The following is an 18,483-nucleotide window of genomic DNA, read 5'->3' on the forward strand; positions in this document are numbered from 1 at the left end:
TTTCTTGAAAATATAAGAGGATATAATATGATGTATTCGTTTACATCAATGGGTGGAAGGATTATTGCACCTACATCTAAAGGTCGAGGTCCATATAATTATAAAATTGGTGGTCAAAATCATCACTTAATAGGTACTTTATTGCCTGCTGATGGTGCACGACCAAAGTTTTCTCAGCTGTACATATATGATACTGAGGATGAAATAAAGAACAGGAAAACAGCTGCAAGGTACAACATAGTAAATGGATTTAAGTATCATTGTAACTTTAATTGTTTAATTTATATATTCCTTTTCAAATCTCACTTATTATTCATTATGTCTTACCAGTACATCAAACCCAGACAAGTTTGAAGATCGCTTAGTTGCAGAATTACAAGATATGTTAGATCATAATAACCCTTTAGCTCATAATTTCAGAATGGCTAGGGATAGGTTTGCATCTAACACGTGTGAGAATTTGAATTTGAAATTAAAACTTATCGGCAAAAGAGAGTCTGATGGCAGAACTTATAATTTGCCAACAACATCAGAAGTAGCTGCACTTATCGTAGGAGATATTGATAGTGCCGACAAAAGAGATATAATTATCGAAACGAAGGGTGGAAAGCTACAACAAATTTCCGAACTTCATCCTTCTTACCTCGCTATGCAATATCCACTATTATTTCCATACGGAGAAGATGGATTTAGAACAGATATTATGCACAGGGATAAGACTCCATCAGACGGTTCAACAGGAAAGAGGTTTAAACTCACAATGCGTGAGTTTTTTGCATACAGAATACAAGACCGAGCTCTGGAGCGGCAACAATACTATTATCTCGAAGGTTGTTACAACAATTCATAGTTGATGCTTACACAATGATTGAAGCTGAAAGGTTGTCTTTTCTTAGACACAACCAACAAAGCTTGAGAGCTGCTAATGTCAAGAATTTAAGAGGTGCTGTCGAGAGAGGTGAAACCGAGGGATCTTCGACTGGAAGTCGTATAGTATTGCCATCTTCCTTCACAGGAGGACATAGTTATATGAGAGAAAACTATCAAGATGCGATGGCTATTTGCAGATGGTATGGTTATCCAGATTTATTCATAACATTTACGTGTAATCCTAAGTGGCCTGAGATTACTAGATTTGTAAAAAAAAGAGGCCTAAGGCCAGAGGATAGGCCAGACATCATATGTCGAGTTTTTAAGATGAAACTAGACCAGTTGGTGAAAGATCTGAAAGATGGCAAAATATTTGGCAGGGTTAGGGCTGGTATGTTAGACATCGTCCTTATTTATATTATTATTTTTTATTATATGTTATTTTTAATTGGATTGCTATCGTATTATCTTTTATTTAACTTGAATATCAAAACTATTTTGTTGTCTGCTTATTTTCAGTGGTCTATACAGTTGAATTCCAAAAGCGTGGTTTGCCGCACGCTCATATTTTGTTGTTCATGCATCAGGGAGACAAATACCCTGTTGCTTCAGATATTGATAAGATTATTTGTGCTGAGTTGCCTGATAAATCTGAAGATCCAGAACTATATCAAGCAGTAAGCGAGTACATGATGCACGGTCCATGTGGCTCAGCAAATACAAATGCTCCGTGTATGATTGACAAGCAATGCAGTAAGCATTTTCCCAAGAGGTTTAATGAGGCAACTAAGGTAGATGATGAAGGATATCCAGTGTACAGACGAAGAGATAATGGATCTACAGTTGAGAAGAGTGGGGTTCACCTTGATAATCGGTATGTTGTCCCATATAATGCTGAATTGCTTCGTAAATATCAAGGACACATAAACGTTGAATGGTGTAATCAATCTAGATCAATTAAATATTTGTTCAAATATATAAACAAGGGATATGATAGGGTTACGGCTTATCAAGATAAACAGAAAGAAGGTGAAGGTAAAGAAATAGATGAAATAAAGATGTACAATGATTGCCGATATATTTCGGCGTGTGAAGCAATTTGGAGGTTTTTGGATTCAACATACATTATCGAACCCCTGCTGTTGAAAGATTAAGTTTTCATCTACCGGGAGAACAAACCGTTTTGTTTAACGACCATGCGGATGTGGAATCCGTACTAGACAGACCTCATATTGACAATACGAAATTCCTAGCTTGGATGCAATGTAACCAAAAATATGAAGAAGCTAGGGAGCTTACTTATGTGGAGTTCCCTACAAAATTTGTTTGGAAACAGGCACAGAGAGAGTGGACCCCAAGATCTAGAGGTGTCACAATAGGACGAATCTACCATGTCTCACCTGGATCTGGAGAGAAGTTCTACCTTAGAACTTTATTAAATTTTGTAAAAGGCGCGACATGCTACGAAGACATTAGAACGGTTGATGGTGTAGTGTATCCTACATTCAAGGAAGCTTGCTATGCAAGGGGTTTACTTGATGATGACAAGGAATATGTCGATGCAATAACAGAAGCAAGTTTTAGAGAATCAGGGTATTATCTAAGACATTTGTTCTCTATGTTACTATTATCTGGTAGCATGTCGAAGCCGGAGGAAGTTTGGCATAAGACATGGCAGTTATTATCTGATGACATACTTTACAAGCAGCGTTGTCTTCAAAAAAATAAAGGTAAATAACTACGAAAATATTTTTAGTCAAAAACCATACTTTTTAGCAATTTGCATTCTTAATATAGGTTACTTTTGTTTATATGTTTCACAGACCTGCATTTAACCGATGATCAAATCGAATCTTTTGCATTGCTGAGATTGAAACCATGCTCCAAAGTAATGGTAGCAGCTTGCGTAGATTCAGTGAAATGCCGTTTCCTGATGAACTAATCATGTTTGAAGGACAAAACAAGCTTATAGCAGATGAGCTTTCATATGACATTGAGGAAATGACCGTGGAACACGACAAATTGTATAAAGGTTTAACTGATGAGCAGTCGATGATTTATCGAGAAGTATTGGATGCTGTCTCGAGTGAAGAAGGAGGTCTATTTTTCGTTTACGGCTATGGAGGGACGGGTAAAACATATGTTTGGAAAACATTATGTGCTGCAATAAGAAAGAAGGGCGAAATTGTATTGCCAGTAGCTTCGAGTGGAATTGCTTCTCTCCTCCTTCCACGTGGAAGAACAGCTCATTCTAGATTTGGTATCCCTTTGAATGTAAATGAAAATTCTACTTGCGCGGAATTCGCCCTGGGTCGGAGTTAGCTGATCTTCTCATCAAGACAAAACTTATCATTTGGGATGAAGCTCCGATGATGCATAAGTATTGTTTTGAAGCACTTGATAGAAGTTTGAGGGACATAATGAGGTCTGTTGATAGGGATAACTTGCATCGACCATTTGGAGGTAAAGTGGTAGTATTCGGAGGTGATCTCAGGCAGATATTACCAGTTGTACCAAAGGGAAGTAGGCAGGATATCGTGTTCGCCACCGTTAATTCGTCTTACTTATGGGATTCGTGTAAGGTCCTTACACTTACTCGCAATATGAGATTACAATCAAGTTCCTCAAAATCTTCTGTTGATGAATTGCGAGAATTCTCAGAGTGGATACTAAGCGTTGGAGATGGAAATGCTGGCGGTCCTAATGATGGTGAAGCCGTCGTCGAGATTGCAAAAGATATCCTTATAGATCCGGGGCCGATCCGATTTTAGCAATTGTTGAAAGCACGTATCCAGACCTACAGGAACATATTTGGGAAGCTAAATATTTCAAGAAAGAGCTATTTTGGCCCCAACAAATGAGATAGTGGAGATTGTAAATGATAATGTTCTATCTACTATTCCAGGAGAAGAGAAAGTCTATTTGAGTTCGGATGCTATAAGCAAAGAGGAAGGAAACTTTGGAGTCCACGAAATATACTCCACTGAATTCCTCAATACAATTAAATGCTCTGGTCTCCCAAATCATAGCATACGATTAAAGGTTGGTGCGCCCGTTATGCTTCTACGTAATATTGATCAAACATCTGGATTATGTAATGGCACGAGGTTAGTCGTCAATCATTTAGGTAATCGTGTTATTGAAGCTACTGTTATTTCCGGAAGTAATGTGGGTGCAAAAGTTTTTATCCCAAGAATGACATTGACGCCGTCGGACTCCACCAAGTTTCCTATCAGATTTCAGAGACGTCAATTTCCTTTAATGGTTTGTTTTGCTATGACTATAAATAAAAGTCAAGGACAATCTTTGTCTCATGTAGGCCTGTATCTCCCGAGACCTGTTTTTAGCCATGGCCAATTTTATGTTGTTGTTTCCAGAGTTACGAGCAAAAAAGGTCTGAAGATACTTCCTTTTGACAAAGAACACGGAGTGCGTACAAGTACAACAAACGTAGTTTACAAGGAAGTGTTTTCAAACATATAGATTGCGTTACAAAAATCATTTCTGTAAATAACAATTTGATGCCTCCATATATGATTAGTTAAATATGTTACGTTATTTTGATTATTTTTATTGATCATTAGTTATGCTATCAAGCAATTAATACTCCCGTGTATCATGCACGGGTCCTAAAACTAGTAAAGTAGAAAAAATAAAATTAATTGGATAGAAAAACTATCTTTACATTTTATTTTCTCAAAAAACTGATGTTGAGTTTAAATGTCCTACTTCCCCCTTTTTTCGTTCAAATGAAACAGTTAGGTATCCTCTTTCTTTCCTTTTTTTTCTTTTTTTCCTTTTTCTATTTTTTGGTGTCCTCCATGTGTTGCCTTATATAATAGAGATTGTGAAATAGAGGTATTATTAGTTAGATAGTATCCCGACTACTAAGATGTTTTGGCTTAGGCTCTGTTCTGCAACAGCTTTTGCATTAGCTTTTAGTGTTTTGACTAAGGCTATGTTTAGTTCACCTGAAATTTTCTGATCTGAACTTATCTGATCTGATCTGATCTGAACTTATTTTTTCTGATCTGATCTGAACTTATTTTTTCTGATCTGATCTGATCTGATTTACAAGATCTTATCTTTTATAAAATACTCCCTCCGTTTCCTAAAGGTCTTCCTTGTTACTGTTCTTACAGATACCAAGGAGGATCTATATGTGTGGGGTGTGAGGTGGATAAAGTAGGAGAGAGAAAGAGGTTAAGATAAATAAACAAATAAAAAGGGGTTAAAGTAGGAGAGATAAAGGGAGTAAAATTCTCTTATATAAGAAGGGGGAAGTGAGTTGTTTGGAGGGAAAAACAAAAGAAATAACTGATGTGGGTCCCACCACTAACGGAATTTGGCAAAATCCGTTAAGTGGTGGGAGTTTATAAAGGTTTTGTAAAGTTTAGGTGGAAATTTAGGAAAAAAAAACATAAAGGTGGGAGATTCTAAATAAGTGAAAACTTAAGGTGGTTTTGTGCAAATTTTCCTTAATAATAATTATTATTATTATCATTATTATAAGAACAACAATAATAATTATTATTATTACTAAAAATAATTATATAACTCAAGTCATTAATTATAAGAGCACTTATACACATGTTTCACACTTTCCCTTAAAAAAAAGTTTCACACTTGAGAATCGGAACTGACAACTCAACTTTTTTTTCCATATAAAATAAGATATACAAACAACTATGACTTGACCAAAAAAGAAATAAACATCGTGCAACTTCAAATAGCTAGAGAGATTTGGAATTCGGTAGGAAGAGGTATACCGAATCTATATTTTTAAATTGTATCTCACACTTAGCTTATTTTGAAATGTAATCCGAACTTAGTAGTTTCGTTGTCATGAATTTGAGATATTATATTTTATATATTTCTTATTTTTGAGTCAATCTTATGTTCTTAACACGTGACTTTTAATTTTCTATTATTTAATAACAATAAAATAACTTAATATAATGATAACAATGACATTTATAATGGTAACAACAAGAATACTAATAATTACCATTATTAATCATTAATAAGTACAATAACAATAACAATAATAATTCTTTTGAACAAATATACTAGTAAATAATAATACTCCCTTTGTATTTTTTTTTATCTTTCTCACTTAGAATCTTGACACTATTCACAATTAGAGAGAATCTTTTAGACTTTTCTCAATATATAAGAAAAAATATAGTCATGTGGGGTCTTGTTTGATTCGTCTCAATGAGTACTTTATTAATATTCAATTATTATAATTTTTACTAATATGTAATGAAAGGTATTTAGTAATAATGAGTTTTTAAATATAAGCATGATCTGATCTGATCTGATCTGATCTGATCTGAACTTATTTTTTCTGATATGATCTGATCTGAACTTATTTTTTCTGATCTGATCTGATCTGATCTGATTAGATCTGAAATAAGAAAAAATAAGGTGAACTGAACATAACCTAAGTCAAAACACTAATTAAGTGTTTGGCATAGTAGAGGTTGGAGTAGCTGTTGGAGTTTCAGATAGCTTTTGGATAGTTTTTCCCAAACGTTATATTTTATAGCATTTAGTTTCTATAAGTAGCTTTCTACTTTTTTTTTATTTTTTTTCCAAAGGAAAAAAATTCCACTTGTTAAGGATAACAATTTGGAATTAATAGAATATCATATATTTAAGATAAAAATTTGGGATTAACAGAAAAAAAAATCCCACTTTTTAAGGATTAAAAATCCCACTTTCTCATTTTTATCAAAGATAATTTTTTTATCAACTAACTGTTTTGTTTTCGTTCTCCTTATATTTTTCAATGTTGATTAGTATACTAATATGGCTGCTAGATACGTAGATGGCTTGGTGCATTATATTCTCATTAATATTTTTATATTATTCATGATTATGTTAGATACGTACATGGCTTCATCTAATAACAAAGAAGGGACGAGCGAGGTATTTAAGTGGACTGATAATGACACTGTCATCCTAGTATGAATCATATACTCCCTCTGTCCCAATTTAGTTGCTACATTTTGACTGTAGGCACTATTCACATCATAACTTTGACTATCTTTTACTCCATATACATAAGAAAAAACATAGTCACGTTTGATCTTGTTTGATTTGTCTCGATTAGTATTTCTCAAATATATAATTCTTTTAATTTTTTCATATATGTAACTCAAAATATTGGTGTTTGAAGTTGCATCTCGTAAACTGTGATAAAACAAATGTAGCAACTAAATTGGGACAGAGGGAGTAGTAATTAATCATATAATTATAATTAATATTATAATTAAAAAATATGTTATTTTTATCATATGTAAGCATAACAGCTACTTTTACCGAACACTTGTATTGTAAACAACTACTTTCACAGCTAAGAGCTAACAGCTACTAGCCGACAGCTAACAGCTACCCGAACAGCTGACAACTACTCCAACAGCCAACAACTACTTTTGCCGAACAGGTAGTAATTAGATTGAGGTGCTGCGAACGATAGGTTACATATTCGAATTTTTCCCTCCTTTTCCTCGTACTTTGGAGTGGCTTTGTGACTCATATGGATCAAAAAAATAGTATCCCGACTTCTTCCCAAGTTATCATTAGGACTTAGGAGACTATCTCTAATTGGCATTGTTTCTACTTTCAAGGTGAAGATTGTATTAGTAAAGGTTAGCCTTTTGACAAAAACTATTTTATAAACGTTCATTTTTGAAAATAACTATTTTATATAATTTTTTTTCTATATAAATTCTAAAAGCTTGAGTAGCACTACCAACTAACAGGATATGTTAGTCAATTTTGTCAACTTTTTAATTTCCCTCCAAAATACATTGTGAAATATCTCTTATACCCCCAATACTTTAAATTACCCATCTCTCCGCCTTCCATTGTCATCTTCCATTACTTCTCTCTCCGTCTCCTCAAAATTACCTTTGCACTAAAGATTCCCTGGTCAAAACTCTCAGTCTTAATCACTTTTCACTCCAAATTTCTTACATCATGTAGTGCGGTAAGTTGTCATTGTCATTGACCTAGAAGAATGAGCAAAAATGTGGTACAAAAGGGTACCAAGGGAAGAGGAAGAACTCGTTTTCAACTCAATAAAAGAGGAAAAACTACAACAATGGTGCGAAATTTACTCCTTGAATAGGTTTCTAAAATTTTGTATGATGTGGCATTGTTTATTCCAATATGAGGTTTGATGCCACAATCACATTTGGTTGGAACTCACAAGCTGATTGGTAGCTTAAATTTGACATGACCTCAACAAGACCAAAATCAAAGCAAAGTTAGGAATTTTGAACACTCACAAAACCTAATTTTAACATGATTAAAACAAATCCTAGCAGAAAACCCTAAAATTCACAAGTAATTGAAGAATATAAAGAAACTCCTTAAAGTGAATGACTAATGATGAGAAAACCCCTAAAATTGAGTAATTATTGAAGCTTCAATCCCATAATACATAGCTTCAATAGCAAGAGGGGGTCGAATTTCGCCTAATAAATGCACGCTGACCTTCAATTGGGTGAGAATTGGGTGAGATTTTAGGTGAGAATTAGGTGATTTCACAGGAAGAGGATCCTCTATTCCAAATATGTAAGATGAGAGAGGCACCACAAATTGGTATGAAAAATGGAGGGAAAGAATCATTTAATTTTAGAGTAGTTCACGGGCAGAACGACCTACTAAGCCCGCCCAGACCGGCACGTCAAAGTTGCGGACTTGGACAACAAATTTTGAAAAAAATTCTATATGGGCGGGCCAAGCCCGGCCCACTAATATTAATGGGCGGATATGGACAACATCAAACATATCGCGGGCTAACCCGCCCGACATGTTTATCATAATATCTATATTCTATGAAATTCAATTCTTTTTTTTTTTATCTTACTAATTTAGTGTTGATTTATCGTTTGGAATATATAGTTTATTGCACTAATATAGCTTTGGTAAAACATAATTATCTTTATTCTTACCTTTAGAACTTAATTTGTCGTCCTCTAACATTTTTTTTACGAAATTTTTGAACTTTCTCTTTATATTACATTGTGATAATCAAATTTTTTTTCTATTTTAACCAAAATTATGTTTTAATCTATTTATATATTAAAGAAAATTAGCTAGACTTATTTGAAAAAACTAAGGTATTAATAGGCCCGAGGGCAAGCCCGCCCGTTTATTAGGACGGGTCATGGACAAGTAGTTAAGCCCGCATAAAAGAGCTTGAACTATGCATATTAGGCCCGTTGGACAAAAATTTAAGGTTAGGCTCGGACCGCAACCCACCCAATCTTGCTTAAATTATCACCCCTAACAGAAACATACTAACGTTTTCCGTTAGTTGGTAGTGTTACTCAATCTTTTAGAATTTATAAGGTAGTTTTTTTGAAAAAAAATTATATAAGGTAGTTCAACAGTGGGCTTTTATAAGGTAGTTTTTGACAAAAAATTCTAAAGTTTACATATTCGGCCCAAATTAGTACATATACACGTCCTTATGAAAAAAGACCATAAGCATGATGAACATGAAGCACTAAATTACATACACAAAGACCAATACTAATGAACATGTACCAATAGAGATGTACCTATGTTCATTTGACTTGCTATCCATGTACATGTGTTCATTTGACTTGTTATCTATATAAATTTGTCTCGTTATCTATGTACCTGTTGTGCGCACCATACTTTATGTACTAGCGTATGCACCACCTAAGCTTTGCATTTTCGGTGATAGTTTTAGGTAATCTTGCAGTGGTTATAACATAAGAGCTTTAGGTAATCTTGGGTTTTAGAGTGCCTTGAGGGTATGCCACTGGTGGTTACTAATCTAGCAAAGAATTGTTAACATACTTACTACTAGTGGTTACTAACTTTAGCAAGGCATTGTTATTATGCAAGTAATATGAGTGTCAAATTTAAAAAAAAAACAGTACTTAACAAGAGTAAATAAAGGGAATAGCGAGAAATGAAAGAATTACTTTTATATTGAAGGACATGCACAAACGAATATAAGTTTAGGTTGTTGATAAGTGTGAATTATTATATATTATAATCTTCTTATTTCCTCTTACTAACTCCGTATTAGTATTATAAATTATAAGTTGAGGGTGTTAATGGATTTTATGAGTTATCTAGTAATTGTGTTTATATGATTATTTATTAGTTTGGTTATTAAGTTGATGAAATAATATTAGTGAAAGATTACATACTGTGATACTGGCATTAATCAAGTCTTGGAGTCCGCTTTCACTTGTAACACTAACGGAATGAGAAAGCCCACTCAATTACATTTGATACATTCACAAATTCGCACACACTAGTTTTGGTGGATAAAGCCCATAAGCCCACACACCATTTGAAGTCAAGAAGGAAAAAAAAGACAAAAAAACACCTTTGGGGCTATGAACCCTCGCAGCAAAGGGGTATCACATAACAGAACAAATACAAGAGGGTTTATACTAGAGGTGGTAAATACGGATCAGACCATAATCGGGTAAACTTGTGTTCGGGTTATATCCGGCTCGGGCCCGATCGGGTACATGTCCATGGGATTTTGAGCCATATCGGATCTGGTTAAAACATGTCGGGTTGAAATCGAGTCAGATTAAATTAAGTTTTCAATCTCGCAAATAAATAAAACACATATAAGACTATTGAGAGTAAGTTAAATAATTAATGAACAATGGCTAAATCATATATAGTATTTGATGATAATTTTTTCTTAAATTTGCTGAAAAAGTAACTCATATGACAAGTTTTCGGTTAGGGTTCGGGTCATCATTATCGGGTCGATTTCGATCGGGTAAATTCGGGTTCGAGTCGTATTCAAATCCATTTTACTTTCGGGGTTGGGTTTCGATCGGGCAGGGTTATTCGAGTTTTGATCTATTTCGGGTGAAAAACGGGTCTCGAGTCAGGTATTTCTGGTCGGGTCTACGGGTAGAGCATGTTTGGCAGGCTATAGTTTATACACATCAGTAGGAGTAGCACGAGACGGGAGAAAATCAATAAAAGAACGCGCAACACTGCAGTACGTAGGAGAAGAGTTCGAAGGAGAAGATGGCAGCAAAAGGAGAACAAGAGTTCGAACAACTAAGCACGAGCATTTAGCAGTCATGGTTTCTCATAATTGGGTGATGTTCTCTTTAATTATCAATAGCTAATTTCATTTTCTAGTACTTAGACGAAACCCTCTTATTATGAATTGATAGTTTAATTGAGTTTGAAAATCGATTCTTGGTTTATTATTGCATAACTATTGAGATCATTATTGGGTTGATTATTGTTTGCAATATAATTGATTATTATTCTTGTACAATTAATTATTAGGTTATATTGTTATCAAATTTAGATACTTTGTTCTTGTAATTCAAGGTGTGATGTTATGGTGTTTGAGGAATTGTGATTAAAAAGTTGAATAATTTATGCTTTAGCTAGATAAGTTGTGTTACCTAAATAACCACGATGCTATTTTTGTGAGTATTTTGGCTTGCAGTTTAGGATACTTGATAAACCTATTAATTCTCATCCCAATTAATCTACTAGTCATATTATTAGTGGTGGATTCAACTGTTCTAAATTTCATATTATTGTTTGTTGTCAGATTCACTTTTTATTGTCAAGTTTATATAGCCACTTTATGTTTCAGATTAATTTACAATCAAATCATTATAGTTATATTTAGGATTAAATTAGTAGACATTGTATTTAATTTTAATCAACTGTGGCATGTGATACGATACCTTATTATTTATCATTTAATACTAAGTCTTATACACTTACATGTTTAGGGTTTTAAAACTTGTCTGAAATTGCTATCAAGTTTTTGACGATGTTGTAGTATAGTTGTAAGTATTGTCGTCTGTCACGCGGGTGACCCAGGTTCGTTCCCCCGACAACGACGCCAAAATCTTAAATAGCGATTTAAACAAGTTATAAAATCCTATTCTTGCAAGTAGACTTAGTAGTAAATGATAAATGATCGGGAATCGTATATATAGGGAATAGTTGATTAAAATTAAGTATAATGTCTACTAATTTAATCCTAAATATAAACATAATGGTTTGTATGTGGAACTAATCAAAATAGTATGAAATATAAAATAACTAAATAAATTTGATGATAACAAAAGTGAATTGGAGAACACACAATAATATGAAATTCAGGACACTCAAATCCACCACTAATAATATGACTAATAGATTAGTTGGACTAATAATTAATAGGTTTATTAATTATACTAAATTACAAAAGGGAGGAAAAGATGAGAGAGAAAGTAAGAGAGAGAGTGGGTGAGAGTGCGAAAGCTAGAGTGGAGGAGATCCTTGATGAAGCAACATTCAACCCCTGGATTACAGTTCAAAGAAGGAAGCCTAAAGCCAAACCACTGCAAAACAAAGCAACGAGAACATGTTTCATAGACTTTCTTCCCCAATCCGTAAACAGTAAAGTCCTCTTCGACATTTTCAACCAATATGGAACCATTAACAATATCCAAATCCCTGCAATTCTCAGGAAAAACTGCAACCACAAATACGCATTCATCTGTTTCTCCTCTTCAAGCTCAATGAAATCTGCCATTGCTGGAGTGAATGGTAGACAAATTGGAACGGTTAAACTGAAAGTCTTCCCAGCCAAATATGATACCCCCCTTCAAAAACAAACTAACCCTATCCCCATCCAACCCCAGCCAAATCGTCCTCCGCACCTTACAGAGAGGAAAGCCCTGAGAAACTCCAGATCCTATAAAGAAGTTTGTGAGAGAAAATCCGAACCCATTCCTTTCCTAGCTACTTCTCAACCTTCTGAGTTCACAACACCCCCATAAACCCCCCACGGGAAACCACCCAAATCAACATCTCCCCTCAAGTGGAAAATCCCTCCGGAATTCCATTCCAAGAACCAGACCCGGTTCCGGAATTCTTTGTATACGAGCCAACCAAAAAAAGGAGAATGAGTTCAAGGGTCCTCGGTGAAATGGTGGAAAAAATAAGGGACTCTATACAGATCAGAGAATCAGATGATGGAGACTGTGTGGGCCGAATTAAAGGAGTCAAAAGCCAAGACAAAGAGGAATTATTTTTAAGAAGTGCCATTGCAACTGCCTACTCATCCCTATCCTCATCCCAGATTCTGGATGGAATTCTTCTGGAAGGGTAAATGATTTAACAATCAAATCCCTAGGAGGTCTCTCACATCTTATCACCTTCGCCTCAGTGGAAGATAAAAAGGCATTACTTGACAGCAAATGGCTCGATAAGTGGTTTATGGATATCAGAGATGTTGATGGATCATTTTCAACTATATGGAAGCAAACTTGGCTCAGCGTATATGGAGTCCCACTCCTTGGATGGGATCATGAAAACTTTTTCAATATAGGATGTGTTTTTGGTCGAGTTCTCTCAATTGACTACTCCAGTTTTGACTGTGCCAAGATTCTGGTAATCACAGATTGCCTATTCACTATCAACTGCAAAATGATGATAGATATTGATGGAAAGGAATATAAAATTAGCATCTCTGAGAATAGGTGCTTTGAAGTTCCAAAACCCAATCCCATTCCAGAAGAAAGTCCAAGTTCTAGTTCGAAAAACTCCGGTTCTGCAGAAGGAACTGATGGGTCAAATGAAGATCAAAATGACGTCACTGTCAGTGGTGGCGAGGTGGGACAACATTTAGTGGAGGACCTGACAAATTGCGAAGGTCTAAACGATCTTGTCTTCACTCCAGACAAAAATAACCTTTCCTCTTCTCACCAAAACCAACAAAATCCCTTCCAATCCTCTGAACTTCCAATAATTAATCCAATGATTAATTCATCTCCCCTTCCCAATAACTGCAGCCACCTTTCACCTCGAAAAATGAGCTTTTTGTCCCCTAATAAAAGTGCTGAATCAGCAGCGAAGGATTCAAACTTGTCCCCCATCCAGCTGGGCCAAACAAGCCCAAAGATCCAACCAAGCCCTCTATCAAAACACAAGCCCCACAGCCTAACCTTCCATTTCTCTCCTCCTCATATTGCTAATCGATTTGGGCCCCTCCTTCGCCCAAATAATTCAACATCCTCTTCCAGCTCATCCCTTCTTGGGCCCCTCTTCCCTCCTGGATTCGAACAGGATATTACCCCAATTCGAAAACAAGCCCATGAAAAGAAAAGGGCTCGCAGGCTCATAAAAAAAAGGCAAAAGCTTAAAAATAAACCAAAAATCCTCCTTCTTTCCTCTCCACCTCACCAACCACAAAATCCCTCCCTCAACCAATCATTCCACATTACTGCAGATGAAACAATGCAGTTAGCATCTCAAATTGGCCTTTCCTACGTGGGATCTCCATCTAGATTTAGAAGACAAATCCAAGGAATTATTGATAAGCAGCTTCAGGATTGGGAGGCTAATCAATCCTGAACTCCTCCCCTTCTCATAAACATTTGTTTTAAATGATAATACTATCGTGGAATATCAGAGGCCTAGGGGCTAGAGTCAAAAGAACCATGCTCAAGAAACTCATCCTAACAAACTCCCCACACTTTGTTTTCATTCAGGAATCCAAGCTTGAATCAATGAACACCAAACTTATGCTCTCAATATGGAAGAATGGCAACGCAAAATGGCTTTTCAGCCCATCTAATGGTAACTCAGGTGGCCTCGTCACCATATGGGATGAAGCATTTTTTGATCTAGAAGAATCGAAAATGGATCGAATCTGGATAGCGATCATTGGCTGTATCAAGACAGTTAATTTCAAATGCATTCTCCTCAACATTTACAATCCATGCTCGATTGAAGAAAGAGCTGAAGTTTGGAATAGCCTTTTTAACCTCTGGAAAGAACATAATCTCCCTTGTCTCCTAATGGGAGACTTCAATGAAGTATTATCACCTATGGATAGGGGAAGTCAGATCATATCCATTAATGGCTCAAATGATTTCCAATCTTTTTTGCAGGATTTGAGATTAATTGAAGTACCTCTGGACAATGGGTGGTTCACATGGCACCGAGGCAAATCTAAAAGCAAGATTGATCGAATTTTTGTAAACAATGAGTGGATCACTCAGTTTCCATCTTTCACTGCATCCTCTTTGCAAAGAAGTATCTCAGATCACCTTCCTATACTTCTAAACACAGGAATCATAAACTGGGGCCCACGTCCCTTTCGCTTTCAGAATGCCTGGCTCTCTCACCCGGGGTGCCTAAAAATTACTCAAGAGGTTTGGAGAAGTAGCACCCATATAACCTTCTCTGGAAAATTGAAGGACGTCAAAGAAGCCTTAAAGGTCTGGAATAAACAAGTATTTGGGGATATTGAGGAAAGAATATCAAAATGTGAAGCAAGAATCCACGAGCTTGATACTGCAGCAAATACGAGAGATCTCTTGGAGGTAGAAATTGAGGAAAGAAAATCAAGGCAGGTAGAATTGTGGAAGGGGCTTAGAATCAAAGAAGTCCATTGGGCCCAACAATCTCGAATATAATGGCTGAAAGCGGGCGACAAAAATACTAGATTCTTTCACACCGTGGCCACAATCCGAAAAAAACGCAACTCCATCCACTCTCTCCTAGTTAATGGGCTGGAAATTGACGACCCGGATCTGATAAAAAAGGATGCAGCCTCCTTTTTTAGGAATATATTTCAAGAAGAATGCACCTATCGTCCGACTTTCCAAAATCTTGATTTCAAAAGATTGACTGATGATCAATGCTCCTTCCTCACATCTGCCTTCTCTCATAAGGAAATAAATGAAGCAGTTAAATCATGCGATGGGGACAAAAGCCCTGGACCTGATGGATTCAACTTCAACTTCATTAAATCAGCATGGCAGTTCATAAAGGAAGAAGTATATGACATAGTAAACAAGTTCTTTGTTTCATCATCACTCCCGAAGGGCTGTAACACAGCTCTTATAGCACTGATCCCAAAGGTGGAAAACCCAACAGGCCTATCAGAATATCGTCCCATTAGTATGGTGGGATGCATTTACAAGATCATCTCCAAGTTATTGGCACGAAGACTGCAAAAGGTGATGGATCATCTAGTTAGAAACGTCCAATCTTCCTTTATAAAAGGACGTCAGATTCTAGACGGGGCACTCATTGCAAGCGAGTTAGTAGAGACTTGCAAATCAAAAAAAATAAAAGTTGCCATCCTTAAACTCGATTTTCACAAAGCGTTTGACTGTGTTTCATGGGAATTCTTGAATTGGGTTCTCACTCAGATGGGGTTTCCACTCCAATGGAGGAAATGGATTAGTGCTTGCGTATCCACTGCCTCGGCCTCTATTCTCATTAATGGCTCCCCATCAAAGCCATTTAAACTCCATCTAGGCCTCCGACAAGGTGATCCTCTCTCACCTTTTCTTTTCAATCTTGTAATTGAATCCCTGAATCAGGTGATGTGCAAAGCGATTTCACTGAATTTGTGGAACGGAATCGATATTGGAAAGGCGGGGCTAAACATCTCTCATCTACAATATGCCGATGATACCATTATTTTCTGTAATCAAGACTCAAAATATCAGAAAAGTTCTTATTCTTTTCCAATTAGCCTCTGGGCTACAAGTGAATTTCCATAAATCTTTGCTATTTTGCTTGAACGAACCGCAAAATTGGTTGCAGCAGGCGGCTCGAGTCCTTCTATGTAAAACAGGCTCTCTACCTTTCACCTACCTAGGCTTGCCTATTGGCGGGATTTCTTCAAGAATTAAATTATGGGATCCAATCATAGACAAAATGGTGAAGAAATTGGCGTCCTGGAAAGGAAGCTTGCTTTCCATTGGTGGACGCCTCACCCTGATCAAAGCCTCCCTCTCAAGCCTCCCACTTTACTATATGTCTCTTTATCCCATCCCAAAGGGGGTAATTGAAAGGATAGTATCAATTCAAAGAAATTTCTTCTGGAGTGGCTCCTTGGAAAAAAAAAAATCTTCCTCCAGCTGCATGGTCTGATATCCGAAAATCAAAAGAAGAAAGTGGATTAGGCGTGGGAAACCTTCACCACCAAAACCTGGCACTTCTATTCAAATGGCTCTGGAGATTTAGTTCTGAGCCAGATACCTTATGGAGACGTGTAATCGAAGATAAATATGGATATGGGCCTTTTTTCTCACCAGTGGATCTCTCAATTCCAAGGAAAGGTGGACCTTGGAAAGCCTTATGCTCTGCCCTTGTGAAGGATAAAACTGCCTATGGCCTTATTTCATCATGTATCAGGAAAAGAATTGGAGATGGGGCAAGCACGCAATTTTGGCATGACATTTGGGTGGGTGAAATTGCTCTTAAAAATCTATGCCCACGTCTCTTCAGATTAAGCACCACTCCAAATGGTCCTGTTTCATCCTTTGGCTTCTGGCAAGGTCATAATTGGGAATGGACTCCCTCATGGACCAGAATCCTACGCTCACCGGATTTGTGCGAATGGAATAAATTGGTCTCAATCTTGCATCGAGTAACTTTCGACCCATCTAATCCAGATACATTTGTCTGGACTCCATCAAAGAATGGGGATTTCTCGGTCAAATCATTCAAGACGAAAATGTCTCTCGCCTCACCAAATTCTCGTCTCTCTCCTCTCAGGACTCTATGGAAAAATCTGGTACCGCACAGAGTTGAAATTTTCACCTGGCTCGCAGTCCTTGGTAAACTAAACACGAGAGCCAAATTGGTCAAACTCCAAATAATTCCTGAGTCTGAAATCAACTGTGTATTATGTGGTGAGTCTCCAGAATGCTAAAATCATCTCTTTTTACATTGTTCCTTCTCCTGCGAAATTTGGCAATGGTGGTTAAAAATATGGGAAGTGGCATGGGTATTCCCTTCGGATCTCCGCAATGCATTCATACAATGGAAATCTCCATTGGTTAACTTGTTCTTCAAGAGAGTTTGGGCTGCAATTTTTTTCATAATCCTGTGGTCTCTCTGGAAAGAAAGAAACTCCCGTATCTTCCATCAGATCTCAATGACTACCAAGCAAATTGAAGATCTAATTCTACTTAGAATTGGATGGTGGATAAAAGGCTGGAATCTAGAATTCCCCTACTCCCCTGATGAAATTGTTCGGACCCCTCAATGTCTTCGTTGGTCTAATCTGACCCCTGGCACCTTACCTGCCATCCCAGACCCATCTGCTTCTTTGTGGATTCCTCCACCATCTCATTGCATTAAATGGAATGTGGATGCTTCATTGCACCCAATTCTAATCAGATCATCAATAGGTGGAGTTCTTAGGGACTCGGAAGGGAAATTCCTGTGTATATTCTCATCACCTATACCACATATGGAGATTAATATGGCTGAAGTCTTTGCAATTCATAAAGCATTGAAGATAGTACAAGGCAGCACAAGGTTGCAAGGGAGAAAAATAATCATTGAATCTGATTCAAAAAATGTTGTTGGTTGGTGCTGCGCACGATCTGGTGGGCCGTGGAATATCCAGTTCATTCTCAATTTTATCCGCAACATTTCATCAACTGGGCTTCAAGTTGAAATCTGTCACAAAGGGAGAGCTTCCAACAGTGTAGCAGACGGGCTTGCAAAAAGGGGTCTATCAAGAGAAGACGATTTCATTGCATGGCTGTAAATTAATGCGCTGCTCCCAGCTGACATTGTTCTAGCATATTTTGTAGC

General features: G+C 36.6%; 1 protein-coding gene and 1 pseudogene across 1 annotated transcript; both read left to right on the forward strand.

The window, feature by feature from the left end:
* Positions 1-760: 760 nt before the first annotated feature.
* Positions 761-4,353, forward strand: LOC104885264 (uncharacterized; annotated as a pseudogene).
* A 13,462-nt stretch (positions 4,354-17,815) lies between these two features.
* On the forward strand, positions 17,816-18,436 carry LOC104903780 (uncharacterized). The gene has a single exon (XM_010691889.2). It carries the CDS (start codon positions 17,816-17,818, stop codon positions 18,434-18,436), a length of 621 nt encoding a protein of 206 aa, XP_010690191.2.
* The last annotated feature ends 47 nt before the right edge of the window (positions 18,437-18,483 follow it).

The sequence above is a fragment of the Beta vulgaris genome, chromosome 4 (genome assembly GCF_026745355.1).
Source record: "Beta vulgaris subsp. vulgaris cultivar EL10 chromosome 4, EL10.2, whole genome shotgun sequence".
Classification (NCBI taxonomy): Eukaryota; Viridiplantae; Streptophyta; class Magnoliopsida; order Caryophyllales; family Amaranthaceae; genus Beta; species Beta vulgaris.